The sequence below is a fragment of the Pocillopora damicornis genome, chromosome 3 (assembly GCF_964200805.1).
Source record: "Pocillopora damicornis chromosome 3, jaPocDami1.2, whole genome shotgun sequence".
Classification (NCBI taxonomy): domain Eukaryota; kingdom Metazoa; phylum Cnidaria; class Anthozoa; order Scleractinia; family Pocilloporidae; genus Pocillopora; species Pocillopora damicornis.
Window position 1 is genome coordinate 6,732,959 of NC_142672.1, and position 26,423 is coordinate 6,759,381.

The 26,423-nt window shown below is 39.2% G+C and overlaps 2 protein-coding genes across 8 annotated transcripts; both read left to right on the forward strand.

The window, feature by feature from the left end:
• The first annotated feature begins 2,887 nt into the window (after positions 1-2,887).
• On the forward strand, positions 2,888-7,543 carry LOC149048010 (uncharacterized). Its single transcript, XM_089200173.1, has 5 exons — positions 2,888-3,009; positions 4,342-4,909; positions 5,334-5,528; positions 6,199-6,360; positions 7,013-7,543. The coding sequence occupies exons 2-5, from the start codon at positions 4,388-4,390 to the stop codon at positions 7,118-7,120; spliced, it is 987 nt and encodes a 328-aa protein (XP_089056299.1). The 5' UTR covers positions 2,888-3,009; positions 4,342-4,387; the 3' UTR covers positions 7,121-7,543.
• Positions 7,544-8,643: 1,100 nt separating this feature from the next.
• On the forward strand, positions 8,644-25,948 carry LOC149048011 (uncharacterized). 7 transcript variants are annotated; one of them, XM_089200185.1, is made up of 7 exons: positions 8,644-8,867; positions 10,091-10,131; positions 15,480-15,615; positions 22,343-22,790; positions 23,219-23,413; positions 24,361-24,522; positions 25,403-25,948. In XM_089200185.1, the coding sequence occupies exons 4-7, from the start codon at positions 22,389-22,391 to the stop codon at positions 25,511-25,513; spliced, it is 870 nt and encodes a 289-aa protein (XP_089056311.1). In that variant the 5' UTR covers positions 8,644-8,867; positions 10,091-10,131; positions 15,480-15,615; positions 22,343-22,388; the 3' UTR covers positions 25,514-25,948. The 7 variants fall into 7 exon arrangements, with proteins under 7 accessions (XP_089056311.1, XP_089056314.1, XP_089056310.1 ...); XM_089200188.1 differs by having other exon boundaries at positions 8,661-8,867; positions 15,524-15,615; XM_089200184.1 differs by lacking the exon at positions 10,091-10,131 and having other exon boundaries at positions 8,665-8,764.
• The last annotated feature ends 475 nt before the right edge of the window (positions 25,949-26,423 follow it).

Consider the following 26,423-nt stretch of genomic DNA (forward strand, 5'->3'; position numbering starts at 1 on the left):
CGGTTGTTCTTGACATTGACAATTGTTTATCGCGATATGCTGGATTGCTTTAATTCCAATTTTGGTGAGATAGAACAAACTCTCAGTCGGTTGAAGTAATCAAGAAGGAACGCACACGCCCTAGGGTGTAGAAGAATGACGTTGATTGCAATGAATTATGTGGAAATTTCGGGGCACGCTCATTTTTTACGGCGGCAAGTCACAAATGATATACCTTACGCACGAACTTGTACACAGAACTCTGTTTATCGGAATGTAAGTTTCGAAAAAGTGTGAATTGGTTCGTAGACGCGAATCAGAGGTGAATTTTCAACCTGGTAGCGTTGACAGAAATGTACATTTGTAAATTTCTACCTCGATTAAAGTATGGATACTTCACGTACACAACACTCTTATGTGGGTGCAATGGGAGACAAGATGGCCTCTGGGCTAGCCTACTGGACTACACATCAAGGGGTCTGGGTTTGAGTCCTGACTGTGCTCTATTCTTTGGCGCGACATTTTACTCTCACATTGCCTCTTTCTACTCGGGGGGGGGGGGTGGGGGGTGGGGGGGGGGGTTAGTTACCGGCAGACTCTTAGGGAAACTTTAGTTAAGGCTGGAATTACGAACCCTTTGCAGTGGGTATTTAGGTTGGTGGGACGTTTCTCAATCCTTGATGGCCAGAAAGTATACCATATTTCTAAATCTACTCTCTGGTAGGGGTTTGGATTCTTATCGTGTGGGGCATTTGGCGTGGATATGGTGTTGCACTACAAGCTGTTTCAGACGCAACGAGCTCAAGGGACACCCACTGAACATTCTCAGGGACCTCCCCAAAGACGAGTTTGGGATATCAATAACGACTTCTTAAAGTCTACGACGTTCAAAGTGAAATTAGTGGAAATTGTAAGTTTTTATTATTGTCTACGATAATGATTTCACAAGGGACCAATAACTAAAGAATCAGATATCTTAGCATCACCCGGTGAAGTACAATGTACTTTGCTCAATCACTGTATTTTGTTTTGTTAAGTTTGATGTTAATCAAAGTCCTAACCGAAAGGCCAGAGGGTACGATGTAACCCTGTAAAATTTTATATTAAACTCACACTATTGCGATCAGAGTTAACATATTTTACCCCGCCGATTAAGATGTTACTTCGAAGTTTTTGGTTTGGGTTGGACGCGATGGAGTGCACTTGCCTTGCGGTTGGGTTATTGTTTATATCGATGCCTAGTATCCCCCTAAATGCTGTGAACAGCTAACAGCATTGATCGTTGATGTTATAATGTAGATTTTAGTGTCCACGTTTAATCCATCCCTTTCATCGCAACTGTAAAGAAACGGAACACGAATCTCAGAACTGAACCTTGCAAACTTTAAGAACTGAATCTTGCAAACCTTAAGAACTGAACCTTGTAAACCTTAAGAACTGAACCTTGCGAACCTTAAGAACCTAAGAACTCAACACTGCGAACATTTATGTTATTTTTTTAATTAGAACCTAGCTTGAAACCAAATACTGCTTATCTCATCAAAGGGCGTGTTTATTGACACACGCATAGCGTTCATATACCAGAATTAAGTTTATGCCTTCGAGAGAAATTGTTTTCCACGAGAACGGATAGTTTCTTTTTGACGAGTTAGAACTTTGGAATCTTATAAATCTAATTATCGTAGGATATAGCAAATAAAAACCTTAACAGCAACCTTGTTGAGGCAATACTCTGTAAAGGGTATTACATTGTAAGATAGTCACTGCAGCAACAAAATTTGAACTACAGTTATGCCACTTCGGAATTGTTATTAAAAAAACATGCAAATATTTCCATAGCGAAATGGTCCGTTGAAAATCCTTTTGTTTTACATAATCTTAGTAACATCGATCTTCATCAACATTTTACACATATTTTCAGATGTTCCTGTTTGCGGCATGGGTGTGCATTGTCATATACTTTGACATGGATATCTTCTGGACTACGACTGAGGATCCAAAGGCCGATTTTTTTAAGGGAGTCACCATCTTTTCCTGGGTGATGGCTGTTCTTTTGACTCTGACATTTGTGTTGAGCTTTGATAAGCTTTGTGGCCTCTCCTCCCGATGGACATTGACAGTAAGTGATATATTTCTTTTTAATAGACATTAGCTGATAATTATCCTTATCAAGGTCCTCCCCGTAATGAAATCCTAACCGACAACCGACGTGTACATAAAACAGGTATTTTAGGCACGCCGGGTAAAACATCGTTCAAAAATTGATGGTCATGATGATCGTCCCACTCTCAGGGAAACTCTCTCCAACCAATCTTAACTTAGTAAAACACGTCCCTCTGAGATGGTTTAATGTATTTAATTATTGACTGAGTGGTAGGGCCGGATTGCAAAATATTTGGCTCGAGGTCATGATGACCGATTTCAGTGAGGTCTGTGCGTCATGACGGAAAGCCAAATATTTTCCCGTCCAGCCTGACCAAGCTCAGTTAATAAGCATTTAATCCTCTTTTAGGTTCGGTCAATAAGTTTTTTTTCCTTATGAAAGCGTGTTTGAATTTGAAATTGAACACGATCACATACATAATAAGGGCGCGCAATTAACCGCTTCAATACTCCACAATTAGACTTCACGTTCTCAGAAAAAGCAACCGAACCGCTCGAGCGTCATTTTTCTTCGAATGTTTGGATAACTGCGTAAACAGCCTCAAAACTTGTCTTCATTATCTTCCTAGGAAACCTATCGCCCATGTAACTTCTTCAGTTAAGTATCGAGTTCCTTCGAAGAAAAACAGCGAAATAGTCTTCGCATATATGCAAATGATAACTGGAGTCATCTTTGTGGAGAGCTGGCTGTCACTCATTTTTTTTAATTAAACAACAAGTTTAAACAAGTTTCTATCTTTCTAAGAAACCGCCCAAGTGTCTCATTCAAGTAGCGAGTGTCGATGAGATAACGATCATTGCGAATCAACAGTTTGTGTAAGAAGCAAGAGGATACTTTAAGGGCCTCAAAACGCTCAGAAAACGAAGGTACGTCTTTAAACTAAGTAGTAGTAGCATTAAAATTGTGAAAACGACCTTATAATTTCGAATTTTAGACTCTCACTAAGGAGACAGTGTTTCTCAATACTGAATCACATGATTTGCATTCTATGGATGAACACGAACGGAGTGTTATTCAAATCAATGAAGCAGAATTTCTCGTACAGAAGATAGAAATGCTAATTTGTTTTCGCCAAAAGGAATCTACTCCAATTCGGATCCTTGCATGCTTCAAAAGATCACGCGCTGGGAGGCATGCTATATATTCTCCATATCAAGGAAAGTCAACTCGTTTTTTTTAAAAACCTCAAGGTGAGGAGTCTAAAATGGAGCCTCATCCATTTTTATGTCCATGGCTGCGAGATCCCGCAGTTAACCGGATAAAAGGATAAACGGGTGCAATGCAAATTATACTATTTTGGATCTACTACAACTGATCCCATTCAGAACATCGTTTCTTCGTTAGTTGGCATGTTGGTCGGCCTAGAGCTGGAGATCAGGTTTTTGTGTCATAAAGAGGTGATCTTCGCAGTAAATCAACCCACCAATAGCAAAGTGAGCAATTTAGTTTGAACAACAAATGTAAAAAAATGAAATTTTTACGTTTTCGATTGCATGAAGTATCTCCAATTTCCTGGAACTTGGAGACACTTCCATTTGAATTTGGCATGAAGGTTAAGTTCGTATAATTTTTACTCTTATTAAGGAGGTACGTGACAGCATGGTCTCAAATGGGCAAGAGTTAACTGTAATATACGTTATTCAGCAACAATCTGAAATCGTTCCGCAAATTTTAATAACACTGCGAATATTAAATTCTAGACATGCACAAATGCTACTTCATCATCAAGCAGACATATTAGGACTTCGAGTTTTGTGGCTCAAAAAAACATGTACTTTTAAATGTTTAATGGTATCATATGAATCCGCAGTTTCTATCCAACCTAATCATTTTTCCACCATAGAACGCAAGTTAATATGATTTTATAAACGAAACCTCAGCAGCTAGTTATAAGGGTGCTTATGAGAGACTGAGGTGTCTCTGTGGTGACCTGTTTACCTTAAACAATCATTAATTTGACTTTGTTTGATAAAATCTTTAAGGAAACAATTGAAAAGATAATAAAATATAAATTGCTTTTGAGGCTATTTAATTTAAAAAGTTTAAACATCTTTTTGCTACCATTCAACCAACTAATGTAACTTATATCGAAATATCTTTTGAGAGTATTAAAAGAGTTAATAGACAAAGCAGAGTCACGTGACCACGGGAAACATTAGCTTAGCTCAGGCAATAATTCGTCATTTCAACAATGACAGGTGGGAGGTCAAACGTCTAACCCAAGGACAGACCAGTTAGACAGTCATGCAGCGGATATCTTCTGATCAGCCACAGGCAGTGTCTGAAGCACAGTCACCCATGGGACAACAAGGCTATGTCCCCACTGGACAACAAGGTAATGTCCCCACTGGACAACAAGGCTATGTCTCCACTGGACAACAAGGCTATGTCCCCACTGGACAACAAGGCTATGTCCCCACTGGACAACAAGGCTATGTCCCCTCTGGACAACAAGGGAATGTCCCTACTGGACAACAAGGCTATGTCCCCACTGGACAACAAGGCTATGTCCCCACTGGACAACAAGGGAATGTCCCTACTGGACAACAAGGCTATGTCCCCACGGGACAACAAGGCTATGTCCCCACTGGACAACAAGGCCATGTCCCCACTGGACAAGAAGGCTATGTCCCCACTGGACAACCTGTCCATTCCGTTCCAGGCCCTGGTGTCCATGTGCAGCCCTCAGTAAATCAACCTATGGCAGGGCGGATGGACAGAACCTACCTGAAAACTATCCTGGGTGGCTTGAGAATTTTTGAGTTTGTAAGTAGTTAAAGGATATGAAGGGGTTTTAACGAATGATGTCGGATTATCAGGGGTTTTGATTTAAAACTTTGCTCGATGTCTTCTTAGTATTCTCAGCCAACACATTTTTATGTTATTTCCAAACTTTTAAATCAATCACTTCCTAACATTTTGGAAAATTAATGTTAGGATAGTTTTTTCTTTAATGATGTATGCAATGAAATGCATTTGACCTACAAATGTAATGTTGACGAGTATCACATGGATCCTTATAGGTTAAGGTCGCGCATCGAGATACTCTCTTTCTAAGTAAGAATTCATTTGGAAGCCTCTTTGGAATACCACTTGTGGTGCTCTCTTGCCCTTCTCCAGCTTTGTACCAACAATCAAATAGTGATGGTCATAATCATAGTTCATGAGCTTACCTTTTCCTCTTACACAGATCCTCTTGTTAATCGCCTCGGCATGTGGTGTTGCTTACTCAAACCGTACTTTCGGTATGGATGGTCGAGCAACGTTTTTCGCAGGAGTCTCCACATTTTGTTGGGTAATGGTGATAGTCCTCCAAATGGGGTTTTTGCTTGGCATCCAAAAAGACCAGCGATACTTCAAGACACCATCATATTCCACACTGATAGTGAGTATAGCAACCAATTCATTTCCGGTAATTCATGGATGTGATACTCATATAAGGCCGTTTCTAAGATGCCCAAAGACTGCGAAAATGGGTCAGTGTTCGTGGGTAGCCTCTGAAAGGTGCTGAGACGAAAAGCAGCCTCATTCTTGTACTTCCGATACAAATCATTTCACAAGAAAGGTTTTGTACTCTTGACTTTTGGAACTCGGAGTGGTATTTTATATCACTGATCGGGTAAAGGGACATCTAGCACTATCTACAAAAATTCACTGGGAAATGGCCATCAAAGTGAGTGAGGATAAAAACATAGCAGCTAAAAACTTTGAAGGAACATTTGGCCAACTAAGTAATTATCTAAAAAGACTCTCCTATATTAAACCACAGATTATTAACACGAATTAAAGAACTGTTGAAGGCTGGACACTTGACTATTTCAGTTGCACAAAATATACAACCAGTCACTCGGCAGATATATCGCCTTGTACTCAAGATGTCTGACTCTTTCTCCGGCTTCTCCCTCATAGAAACGAGGTTGTGAGGCTGTGATATTGACGTTTAGGTGGCAGACGACATGTTGTTGCTCTTCTATTATTTATTACTGGCAATTGAATGTTTAAAATCAATCTTTTTCTGCTCCAACAAGTCAAAAACACCTGTTCTTTTCCCACAGGTTTTAGCTGTACAAGTCCTCATGACCATACTTCTCATCGCTAGCACTTCAAGACTGGCTATGGTCGCTGTCGAATGGTATAAAGCTGACAAAGCTCACCGTGATAAATACATTGTAGGCAAACCTTACGACAAAAACAATGTACTGCTTGGTTTCGCCTTGGTACGTTATTTTACTTTTTCCCTAAATTTTCTGTTCCTACTGCCTTGGTGAACAGAAGGAACAATCAGGCATAGTGTCCTGTCGAATGGATGCACTAGCGAATCCATGAGGGTGGGTCTCGGGAACCACCGGGAGGGAAGGGGGGGAGGGGCGAAGATTTTGGTAGTGTCACAATAACATTTACCTGATCCACCCCTAAGGCTTAGAAGTATTCTAGCCCCCCCCCCCCTTCTCTATTATACTCTCTTAGCGACGACTAATCCCTCCTTCGCTCCCTCTTTACCCTCCACCTCCCATGAGTGACCAAGACAGAATTTCTCCTTACAATATCAATAAAATATCAAGCAGACAAATGATTAGAATAAAGAAAAATATCAATCAGGGGATTATTAGTTGATCCAATATCAAATTCTCCGAACAAACATCACAACAACTTTATGGCAGACAGTAAGGAAAATTACTGATAAGATCATGGGAGTTAAAGGGTTAAAACTCCAACGACCATGTTATGAAAACCGGAATATGCTCTCGCAATATTATTTGGCCCATAATTTTGAAAGATTGAACATATAAAAAACTCACAAACACATAGCAAGCGGTAAAATTACAGCTGGCTCAATTGACAAAAAGTTTTTCTCTCTTCTTTTTGCAGGCGGCTGGTGCGTTGACCTGTTTGGCTTTCCTGGAAGACATCCCACAACTAACAAAGATGTACAGAACACAAAGAGCAAAGGAAATTTCTGCGGCTAATACCCAATAGCCTCTTTACTGACCTTCAACCGCGGTAGCCTGGATCAGCAACAACGCAGCCCGTCTACAAAACTTTTTAGAATACAGCTTTGTTTGAAAGCGCGTCCTCAGCTTTGATTGATTTTTGTTGGTTAGCTGCAAAAAAAAAAAAAAATGTTATAGAGAGCTGCCGTATTGAAGCGATCCTGTATTGACTTAGTTCGTTTGTACTTGTCCTTTATTCATATTCGACATTTATCATGGTTAACCTTTTTCCGTAGCTAGATTTTTTAACTTAAGTATATGGCATTTATCACCCCGAAGAAGCGATATCCGTAAGAGACTTACGATCGTCACATAGAATACTATGTTTTTTTATATATCGTTTACTGACCCCTAGTTGAAATAAAACTTGGAGTATAAATTTGAATAAAAAGTCTCACTGAACTGTCAATGGTTACCTTTCTTAGCTTTGATCAGCAAAACCTCATTATGGTAAAACGATGTGACAAGAATCGCGACACAGTGAGTGTGATCGATTTAGCGATTTCGTTTATTTTAGTTTTCTTTTACTTTTACCATTCTTTGATGGCTTAACAATGGAAGGAAAAAAGCTCAAGGTACAGTCTGTATTCGAGCCAAGTGGCCCACCGAGCCGGAACTTATTCCGGTTTCCACGTAGCATGAGGCGACTAGGAGTGTCATGACTTCCCCCAGAATAAGAGATACTAGTCATTGCGAAGTTACCTCGCAGCATTTCATTAAGCTTCACTGACAATTCGCCACTGACCCTACTCCTACAGGGTGGAAAGAGGTACTGTGAGAGTTTAGTGCCTTGCACAAGAACACAAAGCTCCACAACCTACATAGCTTTCCACTTAGGCTCAGACAAAAACAATTCTCAGAAATCCTTCTTAATGTTCTTGGGGAAAGCTATCTTTTTACCACATATTTTTTTTGAAGTCTCTGAATAGGTATGGATATTCCAAATATTTATATGAAAATCAACACTTTATCTATTAACTCTTCAAAATAAACTTTCAGCCCCCATTTTAGAGACACTTACATATTTCGTTTGTTACATCTGTATGCCATGTTTGAAATTTGACTGAGCATTCACGTCCCCTGCTTCCATATTAGACAGAAAACCATTGCAAAGTTGGAATGCAAGTCACCAGTCAAATGCTATACATATAAGCAATCGGAATTTTTTTACAAAACGGCGGAGAAATCAGACAGTTTTTCATCAAAATCTTCCAAACATCCTCCAAAATTCAATTCGTTGAATAAAATATATCAGCTTAATTTACTAGTGTAATAATCTCCGCATTGCGCGTTGAAGACCACTCTTCACGGCTTAAAAAAGGTTTATATGGTCTCTTTGGAATGGTCAGGTAGCTGTAAATTCACCGATTGTTCTCCTGAATTCTCGAATGCAGTCTAGAGTAAAAGCAAGTGGCGTTAAACGTAATGGTTCCAATCCCGAGAACGGTCGCATATTTGCACATGTACGTATTGCGTACCTATATTTTCTATGTTATTTTGGTCAAAAATGAAATCTTATAGATACAAGGTAATGTGTATTACCTTTTCCACGAAAGCTGTCACGACATAAGTAGCTGCACCTTTGTCCTAACACTGACAGTCTGTGCAATCAGCGCGAGGGAAAAGAGTGGTAAGAGGCAAAATTTATGATTTATATCCTCAAGAAAGAAAGTATATGTTCCCCTTGCCTCTATAGAGGTTTATAGACGTGGAAGATTTCACTGCACTCAAAGGTATCTCACTTTTTGGTTGCTTTAATTATTTTGGCTTCATCTCTGAATGAGCCATACCATTTCCTAGTAATTTCAATCGACCAGTGATATAAGAATTGTACAGTTTTCATGTATTGCTGAGTGTCATCGTTATTGAAACGTTTTCGGAAAGTCGATAGACCTTTGGGCTGCACGCTTATAAATACTAATCGTGTACACCATAGTTTAACAGCCTTTTCAGGCACCAAATTTTCAGCGATAGATGTCACGCATTTGTCACAAACATGCTACTACCACGATGAGGATTCCAACCTCAGACTTTTTGATCATGGACTAACTAAGCGACAGACAATTTGGTTTTTTAACTGAGATTAAAAGTAAATTGGCCATCGCAAAGATTTTCTAAAGCTAACGTTTCAAGCGTTAGCGCCTCGTCAGGGCGAATGTAAACACAGTTTTCTAAAGCTATCTTTACGAGCGTAAACTCTTCGTTAAAGCGACAGACAACCTAAGTATTGGCAGCTAAGTCCTATGCTAAGTACAAACGTGACACATGTCCTACATTTACTGCTATAGGATCTGTTGCACCGAAAACTAGTGTCTCATGTGAATAAAATTTGGAAGATAGTACATTTTGTGTTCTGGTGTATCGCGAGAGACCTGTTTGTATTAGGAATTTGAGTTGATCGATGTTTCCTCGCATTCAGGCTTTCCGAGAAGGCTTATCCAATTTCTTAGTAGGAGCGAAACTCTGATAGCCATTCAGCCGTCAAGAAAAAATATCTTGAAGATGACAAGCATTTTTCGCGAACATGCGATTAGAAAATATTTTAATTCTACATGATGAGGATTCGAACCTCAGACTTTTGGAATGATTTCGCTGTCGGATCATCAACAAACTAAGCTTCAGACAATTTGGTTTTATCAACTGAGATTAAAATGGAAATTGGCCACCGCAAAGAGTTTTTGAAGCTAAAGTTTCGAGCGTTTGCTCTTCTTCAGGGCGAATGTAGAGACAGTTACTTCAGCTAACCTTACGAACGTAAACCCTTCGTCAAACCGACAGTTAACCTACGTATTGGCAGCTAAGTCATATGCAAACATCCTACATATTCTGCTAGGATCTGTTGCATCGAAAGCTATTGTCTTATGTGGATAAAATGAGGATTGTACATTTTTCATTCGGGAGAGACCTGTTTATATTGCGAATTTGAGTTAATCTATGTTTCCCCTTGCTTTCGTAGAGGTTTATAAACGGTGGACGATTTCACTGCACTCCGCAAAGGTACTGTTATTTTTCGGTTGCTGTAACTGATGATATAGGCCATATCTCTAAATGAGCCATACCATTTCCTTGTAATTTCTTTTGATCTGTGATAAGAGTAATGTGCAATTTTCATGCATACTTTTCTAAATGTTATCATATTCAGTACGTTTACGGAAAGTCAATAAACCTTTAGGTTATATACACACAAGTAAGTTAGTTGTTTCTCCATAATTCAGGTCAATGGTTTAAGAGCCTTTTCAGGCGCCTTTTATTTGCAAAGTGTAATTGCTGATAAATGCAGTCGGGAAATATCTGAGGAAAAAGCAAAAGTTGAAGCATCAAATAGGAAAAAAATTGATCATCGAGAGGCCAAAATTTTAGCGATATATGACGAGCATTTGTCACGAACATGCGACCAGAAAATATTTCATTTCGCCGCGATGAGGATTTGAACCTCAAACCATCCAACCGATTTCGCTGTCTGATCATCGACAAACTGTGCTATAGACAGTTTGGTTAAGTGAACTAAGATGATAATGTGAATTGGCCGCAGTTACGAGTTTTTAAAGCTAACGTTTAGAGCATTAGCTCTTCGTCAGAGCGAATGTGGAGACCGTTACTGAAGCTAACTTTACGAGCATAAACCCTTCGTCAAAGCGACGAACAACCTACGTATTTGCAACTAATTCATATGCTAAGTACTGAAGTAACACATATCCTACATATACTGCTAGGAACTACAGCATCGAAAGCTATTGTCTCATGTGGATAAAATGAGGAGGATTCTACAATTTCCATCCTCGTGAATTGCGACAGACCTATATGGTTTATATTGCAAACTTGAGTTGAACGATGTTTCCTCGCCTTCAGGCTTTCCAAGAAAGCTAATCCAGTTTCTTGATAGGAGCGAAACTCTAATAGCCATTCAGCCGTCAAGAAATATCTTAAATAAAGAAAAATATAAGTTCCCCTTGCCTTCGTAGAGGTTTATACAATGGACGATTTCACTGCTCTCTTCAAAGGTTCTGTTATTTTTCGGTTGCTGTAATTATTGGCCACATCTCTAAATGAGTCATATCATTTCCTAGTAATTTCCACTGATCCGTAATATTGGTAATGTACAATTTTCATGAAGGCTTTACCTAATGTTATCATGGTTCATACGTTTTCGGAAAGTCAACGAACCTTTAGGCTACACACAAGTAAGTTAGTTGTTTCTCCATAATTAAGGTTTATGGCTTAACAGCCTTTTAAAGCGTCTTTTACTTGCAAAGTGTATGATTGCTGATAAATGCAGTTGAAAAACACCTGGTAAAAAAACAAAACTAAACTAACTGCATCAAAAAGTCCAATAAATAGACCCTTAGAGGCCAAATTTTTAGCCGGCTACATGGCGAGCATTTGTCACGAACATGCAACCAGAAGATATTTCATTTCGTCGCGATGAGGATTCGAACCTCAAACTATCTAACTAATTTCGCTGTCCGATCATTGATAAACTGGGCTATAGACAATTTGGTTTAGTCAACTAAAATGATAATAAAAATTGGACACCGTTCAGATTTTCTAAAGTTAACGTTTAGAGCGTTAGCTCTTAGTCAAAGCGAATGTAAAGAGTGTCTTTAAGCTGACACCGTTTCAATGAAAAGCGGCATCTCTAGATGAGCTATACCACTTCCTTATAATTTCCATCGATTAGTGATATAAGTAGTGTAAAACTTTCTTTACTACCAAACGTTTTCATAGCTGATAGGTTTTCGGAGTTTATATTCACTTGATTTTCGGAAAGTCAATAAACCTTCAGGCTTCACACAAGTAAGTTAATTCAGTGTTTCTCCATAATTTAGGTGTTATGGTTTAACAGCCCTTCAGTTCAGGCGCCTCTAATTTGCAGAGTGTAATTGCTGATAAATGCAGTTGGGAAAAAGCAAAACTAGATGCATCAAAAAGTCCCATAAAACAATCAATAAGAAGCCAAATTTTCCGTGATAGATGGCAAGCGATAAAGATGCGAACCTCACACTTTTCGACCGATTTTGTTGTCTAATAACCGACCAACTAAGCTACAGGCAATTTGATTTTATCAACTGATGTAAATTTTATCAACTTATTTAAATTGGTCACCGTAAAGACCATCTAAAGCTGACGTTTCGAGCGTGACCGAAAACCTACGTACTGGCAGCTAATTAAGTCATAGGCTATGTACAAATGTGACACGAATCCTAAATACGGCTACAGCCATGATTTGTTATGTAGAATGTGTTTTATGAAAGAAAATGAGATTGACCGTACATTTTGCATTCTGGTGTATCGTGAGAAACCTGATTACATTGCGAATGTGAGCTGATGTTTAGTCGCTTTCAGGCTTTCCAAGAAGGCCAGTTCAATTTATTGATAGGAAAGAAGCTCTTAAAGCCACTCAACCGTCAAGAAAAAGGTGAAACAGACACTAAGAAAATGTCATTTTCTTAATCCTTTCCGTCATAAAATGCCCATTTTATGATCCTAAGGTATGATTTTCGAGTAGATGGCATAGCTTAAGTGAGCCAGCGTTTTCTAAAAAATAACTTAGGAGCGTGAGTAAACAATTCAGCTTGGAAGAAAAGGAGCAAAATGTTGCTTCCAAATACAGCTTGAAAGCAAACTATTATTATCTTGTTGGCAAGAGAATATTAGTTTATATTCTCTCACTATTAGTAATTTATGTGTTCGTCTTGGTTTTTGCGGTAACCACAAAACACTGAACTTCTTACATGGTTGCCAAAGATCAGCAGTGAGGCATTTACAGCCTTCTTTGCAGCGGTTAATCAAACCTTCTAAATCAGCCTAAGATCTGATTGAAATTCTCCCTTTAAGCTGCTAATACTGAGTGGTAGAATTTTGTAATAGCCAACACACTGATGTACTCTCAGAAATTTAATCTCTACTTGGCACTGGTAATGTAGAACGGCAGTCCATCCCGCTTTTAGCCTTAATGTGTGTCACAGAGAAAAAGGTTTACGACTATGCCATGGGACCTTTTATCATTACAGGGAAAATAGGCGTATGAAGAGAACTCAGATTCGTAGGTGGTTCGCCGAGTGGAATCCGTTTTCAATGTTTGAAGCCAAATTATCTACATACAAAACATAAACAGCCGCCTTATAAGAGGACGGTGGGTTTTCCTTTGAGAAGCAAACTTAATGATTGAAGTAATTCAAAACTTTTTTCTGACAAAACCCCAACCTGCAATAAAGATTTTCTTCCCTTTTCGACATATTTTTGGTTTTCTGGTCTGCTTTTCTTTCTTTGAAAGCGTTTGATTGTTCTACAAAATGATCCTTACACAAAGAGGAGAGGAAGAAACCGACAACACCGCGTGTAACCCAAAGGTCACATTTGAACAAGGAGAGAAAACCTTTATCTAGCGTAAGAGATATACAAGCGTGTTGAGCCTAGTTAACGTTAGAGATGCCTAAAACGATTTGGTAAAGTTGATGAGATATGTTACTCTTTGTAGCTATCCTTTTTTGCGATGTTAGGTTTCATGTTTTTGTGCTTTACACCATGAGACCACGTTTGTTTATATTTTTTTCAGTCGGATTGTTCACAGTTATGTAATAGAGGTAATCATTTAAAAAAAAAAACCGAAAAATTTCTCTGTGATGAGGTTTTGTTTAGTTTTTTCAGTAACCTGACTGGGCCTAACCAATATACGCTTATACTCTTTTTGAACTTACTGACTTAGAGATGTAGTCAGTCACTTTATGTGAACGCAAACAAATAAAGTTTGTACATGGTCAGAGTGCTCCTGAACCAAACAGCAACACTGTTGTTCTCGTCTTTGATTTAGAAAAATATTCTTACAATTGATTTCCAATGTTTCTGAAATAATTAAAGATAAACTATTTTTGCGTAGTGATGAGACAAGGGTCGCTTTTAGTTAACCCTTTACACCCTAACATCAGTATGTATATTCTCCATACTGTTCTCCATACATTTCTTAAGGGTCTGAAAAGGAGAATTTGATAAACATTTAAGAGTTCTTTAGTTATTAATCATTTCCCTTATTCTCATGAACTTGATGTTTGATTCAGGGGTGATATTGTAAGGAGAAATTAGATGCCAGTTACTCTTAAGGGTCAAAGGGTTAATTCTTAGATTACTGTTTGGTTTCCTGATGTAGTATCACAACTCGAAATCATATGCTTTGTAGAAAAAACGCAAAGAAGTTCAGTTCACCGCGGAGAAAAATCATGTGTGTTCGCCAGGGGATTTCATTTCCCTGTTATGGTCAGTGATATAAAAAAGCAAAAATGTCAATTAAAATATGATGTGGTTATTTTAACAATGTCTGCGTGCTGTCTTAAGGAATAATAATATTTGGCAGTATGTTGAACCACAACTATGTTAATACTATGTTTAAACAGAGTATTAAATATCGACGGTAATTTAAGTTAGTTCCATCTCTTTGCATTCCACGAAATCACCGTCAATAAATGATCGAAGCTCTGAGTTTATTTAGAATCTTGATTTCGCGGTTGCGACAGCTTTCAATTGAGTGTCGATTGCAATCTAGGTTTTAAAAATTATGAAAGCGTGTTTGAAATTAAAATTGAACACGATTACAAACCTACATAAGGGCGCGCGATTAACCGCCTTCAATATAAGGTTCTGTAATAAACACTTCTTCTTTGTTTCTCCGAATCAGGAAAAAACGATAACAATTCCTCTAAACAAGCTCATGTCTGTTTTATTCTAAGTATACGTCTACAATTAGAATTCACGTTCTCGGAAAAACCGCTCAAATGTCATTTTTCCACTGATGTTTGGGTAACTGCGTAAACGGCCTCAAAGCTTGTCTAGCTTTGCTCGGTCAACAAACATTTCATCCTCTCTTGAGCTCGGTCAATACGTTTTTTGTCTCATGACTACAAGGTTAAAAATTATGAAAGTGTTCATAAGAAGGGCGCGCGATTAACCGCTTCAATAGGAGGTTCTGTAATAAACACTGACTTCTTTATTTCTCCGAATCAGGAAAAAACGACAGCAATTCCTCTAAACAAGCTCATGTCTGTTTTATTCTAAGTATACGTCTACAATTAGAATTCACGTTCTCGGAAAAACCGCTCGAATGTCATTTTTCTACTGATGTTTGGGTAACTGCGTAAACGGCCTCAAAGCTTGTCTAGATTATCTTTCTAGGATACCTATCGCCTGCAAAACTTCTTCGGGTATCGAGTTCCTATGCAGAAAATCGGCGAAATAATCTTCGCATATATACAGATTGTAACTGGAGTCATCTTTGTGGGGCGCTGAGCGTGACTCATTTTTTAAATTTTTGGGTCGCTTCCAAACAAGCTTACGGCTCCTCTTTGTCTTTCTAGGAAACCGCCCAAGTGTCTCATTCAAGTATTGAATTTCTTCGCAGAAAGTCGATGAACTAACAATCATTGCCAATCTGTAGTTTGTGTCCGAAGCAAGAGGATATTTTAAGGGCCTCAAAACGCTCAGAAAACGAAGGTACGTCTTTAAACTAAGTAGTAGTAGCATTAAAATTGTAAAAACGACCTTATAATTTCGAATTTTAGACTCTCACAAAGGAGACAGTGTTCCTCAATACTGAATCACATGATTTGCATTCTATAGATGAACACGAACGGAGTGTTATTCAAATCAATGAGACAGAATTTCTTGTACAGAAGATAGAAATGCAAGTTTTTTTTCGCCAAAAGGAAATCTACTCTAATTCGGATCCTGGCGCGCGTGCTTCAAAGATCACGCGCTGGGAGACATGCTATATATCCTCCATATCAAGGAAAGTCAACTCGTTTTTTTTAAAAACCTCTAGGTAAGGAGTCTAAAATGGAGCCTCGTTCATTTTTATATCCATGGCTGCGAGGTTCCGCAGTTAACAGGATAAAAGGATAAACGGGTGCAATGCAAATTATACTATTTCGGATCTACTACAACTGATCCCTTTCAAAACATCGCTTCTTCATTAGTTAGCATGTTGGTCGGTCTAGAGCTGGAGATCAGGTTTTTGTGTCATAAAGAGGTGATCTTCGCAGTAAATCAGTCCACCAACAGCAAAGTGAGCAATTTAATTTGAACAACAAATGTTAAAAAATGAAATTTTACGTTCGCAACCGCATGAAGTATCTCCAATTTCCTAGAACTTGGAGACATTTCTTTCGTTCCATTTGGACTTGACCCGAAGGTTACGTTCACATAATTTTAACTCTTATTAAGGGAGGTACGTGACAGCATAGTCTCAAATGGGCGAGAGTTAACTGTAAGATACGTTATTCAGCAATAATCTGAAGTCGTTCCGCAAATTCTAATTACACCGCGAAAATTAAATTCTTGACAGCACAAATGCTACTTCATCATCAAGCAGACCTATTAAGACCTCAAATTTGTGGCTCAAAAAAAATTATTTTTAAATCTTCAATGGTATTATATAAATCCTCAGTTTCTATCCAACCGAGTAATTTTTCCATCGTAGAACGCAAGTTAATATGATTTTATAAACGTAACCTCAGTAGCGAAGGGTGCTTCCGAGGGTCTGAGATGTCTCTATCATGACGAGCTTTGCTCAAGAAAAGAATTCTCACCAGGGATGCGTAAAATGATCCATAGGCTTGTCAAAGTAAAGCGAGAGGGCTCAATTAGCAAGTGAAAGCGAGGTGTTTGGCTTCGAGCGTGAAATTAATTGACGTTAACAATTAAAATGTAAACAGGCGCGAGGATCCGCGCGGCTTGCGCGTTAGGAGTGCTACGTAAATTTAGGACTCTTTTGCACAATTTTCTCTTTGGAGATAACTACGCATTCATGGCGTGAATGGCAATTTTCATAATTATAGAATGATTCAGCGACAAGAACGGCTTAGCTAAGCCGTAGTGTGTCATGGCATTTGAGGATAGCCTGGTTGTAGTGCGTGACATGACTATCAAGTAACAGTTATTGTACCCAGCATGTTTTGTTCGTGATCTACAGATTTATTGGTTTGTGACGCAAAGAGCGCTTATCTGTTCTGTCACGACAGTACCAAAATTAAATTGTGTTAGCCAACTTATATTTCACTCTGATCAGACCTTTGACCCTAAGTCAACATGGAAGCCGGTGAGCCGCTCGGTAAGGACCTTGTTTTCAAGAGAGATTTCGACTGCAGTATGTTCTGGAGATACAAGAGTATCATTTAACACTTGAAACGATTGGGTAGATATTTTGATAATACTTTTCTGGCGTCCATACTGAGGAGCTCTTTCAGAATAAAATAGACAGTAGTCCCAATCATCAGGTAAGCGCGGGAACTTATCCCGCGAAAATTCTGTGCGAAGGTACGAGTATATTCGGCGGTATCTGCGAAAAGGGGCCATCGTTCTTTCCTTAAGGTAAGGTCTTAACTGTGTAAAACTTCGCGAGGAAGAAATTCTACTCGCTGGCCTGTCCAGTTTGGCTTTTAGATAAGGTTGTATGCCTGATAATTTCTGTCTAGAGCTATATGATGACGCGCGATAAATCTCGCTGCTTAATAACCTTTGAGTCGAAAATGATGATGCCCAAACCATTTAATCAGCAAAGCAAGGTTTACCTTTACTTCTGTGCTTTCGAAGCAAGAGAAGGAATTATTTCTGTGATAGTTAGGTGACAGATGCTTAAAATCACATGATGTATTATCAAACTGTTGAAACCTAACATGAGCAAGATGAACTAATTATGGAATGAACCCTGACATCACAGCTCAAATATTCCTTCCCTATAAGATGACGCGCTCTTGGCAGGTTAGTGTGTTTTCTTACTAATCGTACTGTACTATTTCGCAGTTTCGAAAGTAGAATCCTGAAGATACTCTCGTTCTTTTGTTATTTCTTGTGTAATCAGACTTATCTCCGTGAGGGAAGAACCTTCATTTTTAAATTTTTTCCCGGTTTTGTCATTCGTATGTGAACTGTTGTTATCTGAAGGCAGAACCTTTCCTTTTTTTTTCACCTGGTTCCGTCTCTCTTGGGTAGTCAGTTCTGTTCGGGCTGTTGTTATCTGAAGGCAGAACCTTTCCCTTTTTTTCATCTGGTTCTGTCTCTCTTGGGTAGTCAGTCCTATTTGGGCTGTTGTTATCTGAAGGCAGAACCTTTCCCTTTTTTTCACCTGGTTCTGTCTCTCTTGGGTAGTCAGTCCTGTTTGGGCTGTTGTTATCTGAAGGCAGAACCTTTCCCTTTTTTTCACCTGGCTCTGTCTCTCTTGGGTAGTCAGTTCTGTTTGGGCTGTTGTTATCTGAAGGCAGAACCTTTCCTTTTTTTTCCACCTGGCTCTGTCTCTCTTGGGTAGTCAGTCCTATTTGGGCTGTTGTTATTTGAAGGCAGAACCTTTCCCTTTTTTTTCACCTGGTTCTGTCCCTCTTGGGTAGTCAGTCCTATTTGGGCTGTTGTTATCTGAAGGCAGAACCTTTCCCTTTTTTTTTCGCCTGGTTCTGTCCCTCTTGGGTAGTCAGTCCTATTTGGGCTGTTGTTATCTGAAGGCAGAACCTTTCCCTTTTTTTTCCCTGGTTCTGTCTCTCTTGGGTAGTCAGTCCTATTTGGGCTGTTGTTATCTGAAGGCAGAACCTTTCCCTTTTTTTCACCTGGTTCTGTCTCTCTTGGGTAGTCAGTCCTATTTGGGCTGTTGTTATCTGAAGGCAGAACCTTTCCCTTTTTTTCACCTGGTTCTGTCTCTCTTAGGTAGTCAGTCCTGTTTGGGCTGTTGTTATCTGAAGGCAAAACCTTTCCCTTTTTAACTCGTGAATTGCGCGCATGCGCAAGAGCGAGTTATAGGTACGATGTGGGGAATGGCATTCGCTCGCTCGCTCGATTGGTCGATTCCTGTAAACTTTTTTTAGATTTTAGGCTTTTGAGTGCATTTGATAGTTTTTGGCGAGCAATAAAAAGACGAAATGGTGACCTTTGTTGCTAAGAATAGTGGTGGGGTGAAAAAGAAGCCAATTATAATCTTTAAAGAGTTTTTTTTTTACGTTTTAGTTTTAACAAGCGGCGCCAGCGACTGGCAGGCATGCAAGGATTCACACTGAAATAACAGAACAACCTTCGTTTTTCATAAAATTGTAATTTACAATCCTTGAACTTGAAAACAATCCGAAGATTCATTGAAAATATCACTTACTGCGAAGCGCTCGGAGTTTACAGATGTTCAAAAGCTTTTTCTGTTATAGCGTGAGATTGAGGACAAAATTGATCATTACGTTTCGTCGTGTGTGTTTTTCCTGTGTGAAGCAACAAAAGATGCCGGCGACTGACGAAATAACAAGTTAACACGAAAATCAAATAACACCTAAACAAACAGTTTTAGCTACCGATTTTCAGTGAATTTTAAAAGAACAATTTTCTTTTAAGTTTCAAGACAATTTGAAGATTCAACATACATACAACGTACTAAAATGCGAAAGTTACACACCACAAAATTGGTAAATAGGCCTGAAATGAAATTCTATCTTGTTATTAATTTTACGTTGCCTAGCACGTGACTTAAATCTACCCAGGCGGAGATCCAAAATGACGGTGGCAGGCTTAGCTTAGTTATATCACTCAAAACTCGTTCCCGTTTGTCTCTTTTGATAAAGAGGGAATCGTTAATGTTTTCATTAAGACAGTATTGCCTTGATTTTCTAATATTTACAACGAAAGACAGTAAATCTCACTTTTCACCCACATTTACTTCCAACCTTTTCTCTTAAACCAGAAACAAAAATGATAGACGTTTAAAATACATGACATCATCCACCTTGCCAAATGTAATAGCATGATCATTTCAATGGTAATGCCTTCTTATCCCAACGTTACTTTGTTTCTTTGCTACATTAGCGAACACTGAACTACTGCTCGTACTCTAGATATGACAATCAACCACAAAATTCCCTAAACCAGATAACATTAAACATAATCTAAAAAATCATGTGTCAATTCACGAGTTTGCTCACAGAGCACTTTGATTTTCACCTGGTTCTGTCTCTCTTGGGTAGTCAGTTCTGTTTGGGCTGTTGTTATCTGAAGGCAGAACCTTTCCTTTTTTTTCCACCTGGCTCTGTCTCTCTTGGGTAGTCAGTCCTATTTGGGCTGTTGTTATCTGAAGGCAGAACCTTTCCCTTTTTTTTCACCTGGTTCTGTCTCTCTTAGGTAGTCAGTCCTATTTGGGCTGTTGTTATCTGAAGGCAGAACCTTCCCTTTTTTTCACCTGGCTCTCTCTCTTGGGTAGTCAGTCCTATTTGGGCTGTTGTTATCTGAAGGCAGAACCTTTCCCTTTTTTTTCCCTGGTTCTGTCTCTCTTGGGTAGTCAGTCCTATTTGGGCTGTCGTTATCTGAAGGCAGAACCTTTCCTTTTTTTTCCACCTGGCTCTGTCTCTCTTGGGTAGTCAGTCCTATTTGGGCTGTTGTTATCTGAAGGCAGAACCTTTCCCTTTTTTTTCACCTGGTTCTGTCCCTCTTGGGTAGTCAGTCCTATTTGGGCTGTTGTTATCTGAAGGCAAAATCTTTCCTTTTTTTTTTTTTGGTTCTGTCTCTCTTTGGGAGTTGTTTCATTTTAGACTGTGCGTTTTCATCTTATGACAAACTAATTTTGAATTGCGACATAATTAAATTTACTTGTCTTGATTTTTTTTCCTTTGCAGATTTAATTGAACGTTAACCGCGAAAAGCCGTGATGAAAAAGCAATGTTTGTTTTAATAGAAAAAGATAGTTTTCCTGTTTAGATGACCAACCAACCTTAACTTAATTACACATCATAAGTGCACGTTCCGTTGACTGGTAATTTTTACGTCGATGTTGTGTTTGCCTTGGTGGTGTCTGTCCTCAAATCCCTTGATTTTTCAATTAAAAATAAATAACGAATTTAGGAATAAAATTACCAACGAGTAAAATACCTCTTCACGTAACGTATTAAATTGCATTTACATTTCCAACTCTTGCTTCAGACACGAGATGTAAAATCGGTCGTAGATTGTAAAAGAGATTTGTGAGTAAAGAACTTTTTCTACTTGTCTTTGTTTATTTTCTCGCAGCCTTATACATGAGGTTCGCTGTGTTCGCAGTGGTACGCCAGGAAACCCCAGCAGGAAAAATTATTTTAAAGATTTTACTCCTTTAATGATCTCTTTAGAGTATATTACTTCCTTAGCATTTAGCCAATTATATGGTGCCGGCGGAGGGTACAAAAAAACTCCATTATATATTTCTTTACAGGCCAATATTATCGGAAAAAAACCCAAACAAACAAACAAAATGAGTTCTGTTGCGCTGTGTGATCCATGAGTGTTCTCATCGCGGTTAGGGCTTGCTGTTGTTTGCGGTATTATTTTCCGGAGTGGACATACCATTACTAAATTTTTGTTAGCGTTTAAAAATCGGAAATACATGGTTTTGGTAAAAAACCTTAATCTTTTTCAACTCTTAACCGACTGTCGAGTTGTGTGTATCAATAGAGTGGGTCAGCAAATTTGCATTCTATGTTGCGCAAGGGGCAAGAGAAAATGGTTGACTCCCCGCGAGTGAAGCTGACGCTCTAGGTCGATGTCGATCCGTTACTATCCTTTGTAAACAAAATTTCGATCATGGAGTTAAATTATAAAATTACTTTGGCTTACATTGTACGCTTTAAAGTAAACTTGAGTTGTTAGATCCACGCGATGGTTTAACCTTGAAAAATGCAATCACGCGAGTGGAGCTGACATTAACGCGTGTCCCTATCTGGAAAACATTCGTATTGTGACAAGAAGGGTCTGCTTTAAGGTTTTGGGTTACTCTCGCCATGCAATTTGGACGCCGAAAAGTGCCAAAAAAGTAATTACTGAAAATTCATCCGCAACATCTCGGTCGTTCTGTGGGTGCGAAGTCAGTTCTTCTCTTACAGTTAATAATTGCCAGGCGGATCTCAGATCCGCCTCAGCCTCATTTGCATAAATTCTTTTGGTGAGCAAAGCTCGTCATGTAACCTGAGTACCTTAAATAAGCGATAATTTGACTTTGTATGATAAATTTAAGGAAACGATTGAAAAGGAAAGAAAATATAAATTGCTTTTTAAAAGCTATTTGATTTAAAAAGTTTAAACATCTTTTTGCTACCATTGAAGCAGTTAGTGTCACTGATATTTAAATATCTTAATTAGAATATTAATAGAGTTCATAGACAAAACAGAGTCACGTGACTGCCGGTAACGTTAGCTTTGCTCAGGCAATAATTCATCATTTCAACAATCACAGGCGAGAAGTCAAAAGTCAAACCCAAGGACAGACCAGTTAGACAGTCATGCAGCAGATATCTTATGATCAGCCACAGGCAGAGTCTGGAGAACACTCACCCACTGGACAACAAGGCAATGTCTCCACTGGACAACAAGGCTATGTCCCCACTGGACAACAAGGCTATGTCCCCACTGGACAACAAGGCTATGTCCCCACTGGACAACAAGGCTATGTCCCCACTGGACAACAAGGCTATGTCCCCACTGGACAACAAGGCTATGTCCCCACTGGACAACAAGGCTATGTCCCCACTGGACACCCTGCCCATGCCCCCACTGGACAACCTGTTCAATCCGTTCCAGGCCCTGGTGTCCTTGTGCAGCCCCCAGTGAATCAACCTAGGGCAGGGCGGATGAACAAAGCCCATCTAAAAACTATGCTGGGTTGCTCAAGAATTATTGAGTTTGTAAGTAGTTAAAAGATATGAAAAGGTTTTAACGAATGATATCGGATTAGCAGGAGTTTTGAGTGAAAACTTTGCTCGGTGTCTTCTTAATATTCCTAGCCAACACATTTCTCTTTTATTTCCAAACTTTTAAATTTATCACTTCGAATCGTGTTTGGAAAATTAATGTTATGATAGTTTTTTTTTTCTTAATGTTGTATGCAATAAAATGCATTTGATCTACAAATGTAATCAAAACGAGTATCGTATGGATCCCTAAGGGTTAAGGCCGTGCATCGGGATACTTTTATTTTAAGTTAGAAATCATTAGGAAGCCTCGTTGGAACACCTCTTGTGGTGCTCTCTCGCCCTTCTCCAGCTTTGTATCAATAATTAAAAAGAGATGGTCATACTCACTGTTCATGACCTTACCTTGTCCTCTTACACAGGTCGTCTTGTTAATCGCCTCGCCATGTGGTGTTGCTTACTCAAACCGTACATTCGTTTGGAATAGTCGAGCGTCGTTCTTCGCAGGAGTCTCCATATTTTCTTGGATAATGGTGATAGTCCTCCTAATTGCGTTTTTGCTTGGCATCCACAAAGACCAGCGATACTTCAGGACACCATCATATGCCTCACTGATAGTGAGTATTGCAACTAATTCATTCCGATAATTCATGAATGTGATACGAATACATGGCCGTATTCAAGATGCCCAAAGACTCTCTGAAATCGATTCAGTGTTCGTGTGGAGCCTCTGAAAGGTGCTGAGACAAAAAGCAGCCTCATTCTTGTGCTCTGGTACAAATCATTTTCACAAGAAAGGTTTTGCACTCTTGACTCTTGGAACTCAGAGTGGTATTTTAGATCACTGATCGGGTAAATTGACATTTAGCACTATCTAGAAAAATTAACTGGGAAATGGCCATCAAAGTGAGAGAGGATAAAAACATAGAAGCTTATTACTTTGAAGGAATATTTGACCAACGAAGTAATTACCTTAAAAAGCTCTCATATGTTAAACTACAGACTGACATAGTTTGATGCTGCTTCCACACAATTGAGTGGGATAATTCTAAAATTATCACCACTAATGGGTGTTACCACCAGCGCCTTTGTTTGGAGGCTTGACATATTAACTCCGCCCACGCTCCTTTAAATCGTGACGATGGCGGTTTGCTTCCTGACGCCTATTTACACCTCGTCAGAAAAAAGGCCGCTAATTAGTGATCACATAAAAGGACCTCTTGTTGCAGCGTTTAGATCACCCCTGATGAAGGCAATAGACAGGAGTATCGAAGCGTTGGGTCTATTAACAGGAATTAAAGAACTGTTGAAGGCTGGACACTTGACTATCCCAACTGCAAAAAATACAGCTAGTTACTCGGCAGATATATTGCCTTGTACTCAAGATGTCTGGCTCTTTCTCAGGCTTCTCCCCCTTAGAAACGAGGTTGTGAGGATTTAATTTTGACGTTTAGGCGGCAGACGACATGTTGCTCTTTTATTTTTTGTTACTGGCAATGGAATGTTTAAAACTAATCTTTTTCTGCTCTAACACCTGTCAAAAACACCTGTTCTTTTCCCACAGATTTTAGTTGTACAAGTCTTCATGACCATACTACTCATCGCTAGTACTACAAGCCTGGCTATGCCCGGTGTTGAATTGTATAAAGCTGGCAAACGTCACCGTGAGCTATATGGTGAAGAAAAAACTTTTGACGTAAACGATGTGTTTCTCGGTTTCGCCTTGGTACGTTATTTTACTTTTTCCTTAAATTTTCTGTTCCTACCGCCTCAGTGAGAAGAAGGAATAATTATGCAGAGTGTACTGTTTTCTGAATGACGAATGGGGGCACTAGTGACTCCAAGGGGTGGGTCTCGGAATCTGAACTACTCCCCTTGCCCCACCCTATTAAACCTGTTAATTTTTTCACTACATGACAGACACTGGTAACAACAGGATGGTAAAAAAACAAACAAACAAACAAAAAAAAGAAACTAAATATAAAGCATTTGAGATCTGCTTGTCTTGAAATATTCTTCAGCTTGTTTAGACCCTGGTGTGAAGTTGAAATTTGTGTCTTCTGAGTTTGGTACCCCTCACCCCTCGTTCTCCGCCCCCTTCCTACCAAAAATTCCTGGATCTTTCCCCTGGGAAAGCCCAACAATCAGCGCCCCGGACGCTGAATCAATAGATCTCAGATCGATCTTTGGTCAGTGCCATCGTGTTGCCTACTTGGGCAAGACACTTTACTCTGACAGTTCCTCTCTCCAGGCAGGAGTGTGTTAAGCATTAGGGACCGTTTGTTATTTATCGCCGGGGCGGAGAAGCAAGGATTTTGGTTGTGTCACAACAAAATTTACCTGATTCCCCCCCTAAGGCTCAGTAGTATTCTGACCCCCTCCCCCCCCTCTCATTGGCAGCTGAAAAAAACCATGACTTTCTTCCTCTCTCTCTCTCTTCCCCCCCCCCCCCCCCCCCACGTGATCCTCTCCAAACTCCTCCAACCATGCTATAGAAGATTAAATATACAATAAAACTTACAAACACATAGCAAACGGTAAAATCAAAGCTGGCTCACTTGACAAAAAAACCTCTTTCATAAAGTTTTTCTCTCTTCTTTTTACAGGCGGGCGGTGTGTCGGCCTGTCTGTGTTTCGTGGATGACATCCCACAACTGATTAAGATGTACAGATTGCAAAGGGCAGAGGAGATTGCTGCGGCTAATAATACCCAGTAGTCTCTCTGTTGACCTTCATCTGCGGTAGCCTGGATCAGCAACAAAGTAGTCAGTTTACAAAATTTGTAGAGGAAGGCTTTGTTTGAAAGCGCGTCCTTAGCTTTGATTGATTTTGTTGGTTAGCTGCATAAAAAACGTTATAGAGAGCTACAATGCTGAAACTTAGTTCGTTTTGACTTGTCCTTTATTCATATTTCACATTTATCATGGTTAATCTTTTTTTTCTAGCTAGATTTTTTTAACTTAAGCATAACAAGCATGTATTTCAGGCTTTTTGAGTAAAACTGTGGCACCTATCACCCTAAAGAAGCGATGATCGTAAGAGACATACGATCGTGTGTAGTGTCACATAAAATACTCTGTCTTTTTTATAGATCGTTTGTTGAACCCTTGTTGAAATAAAACTTAGAGAATAAATTTTGATAAAAAGTCTTACTGAACTGTCGATGGTTACCTTTCTTAGCTTTGATCAGCAAAACCTCATCATGGTAAATAACGATGCTACAAACCAATCGCCACACAATGTTATCGATTTCGTTTCATTTTAGTTTTCTCCCTTTTATCCTTCTTTAATGGTTTAGCAATGGAAGAAAAAAGCTATTATGGTTTTTATGTATTATGAGGCAACTAGGAGTACCCTCCTCAGCCCCTACCCCCAATGAGATACTAGTCCATCGCGAAGTTACCTACAAGCATTTCATCAAGCTTCCCTGACAATTCGCCATTGACTCATTTATATTCCTGGGGGGGGGGGGGGGGAGAGTGGAGAGAGTTACTGTGAGAGTCATATCAAACTCACGGGGTACAAATAGTCTTAACATGAATATAGTGACCACGCCCACTTAAACGCCCCACTCAAATCGAGTGTAATTTTCGAACATTTTACCATCGTGCGGATTCTCTACGGAAA

Coding starts and splice junctions, on each gene's coding strand:
- LOC149048010 (XM_089200173.1), top strand. CDS start 4,388: ATGCAGCGGATATCTTCTGATCAGCCACAGGCAGTGTCTGAAGCACAG. Junction 5,529..6,198: donor CATCATATTCCACACTGATA/GTGAGTATAGCA, acceptor CTTTTCCCACAG/GTTTTAGCTGTACAAGTCCT. Junction 6,361..7,012: donor TACTGCTTGGTTTCGCCTTG/GTACGTTATTTT, acceptor TTCTTTTTGCAG/GCGGCTGGTGCGTTGACCTG.
- LOC149048011 (XM_089200185.1), top strand. CDS start 22,389: ATGCAGCAGATATCTTATGATCAGCCACAGGCAGAGTCTGGAGAACAC. Junction 22,791..23,218: donor GCTCAAGAATTATTGAGTTT/GTAAGTAGTTAA, acceptor CCTCTTACACAG/GTCGTCTTGTTAATCGCCTC. Junction 24,523..25,402: donor TGTTTCTCGGTTTCGCCTTG/GTACGTTATTTT, acceptor TTCTTTTTACAG/GCGGGCGGTGTGTCGGCCTG.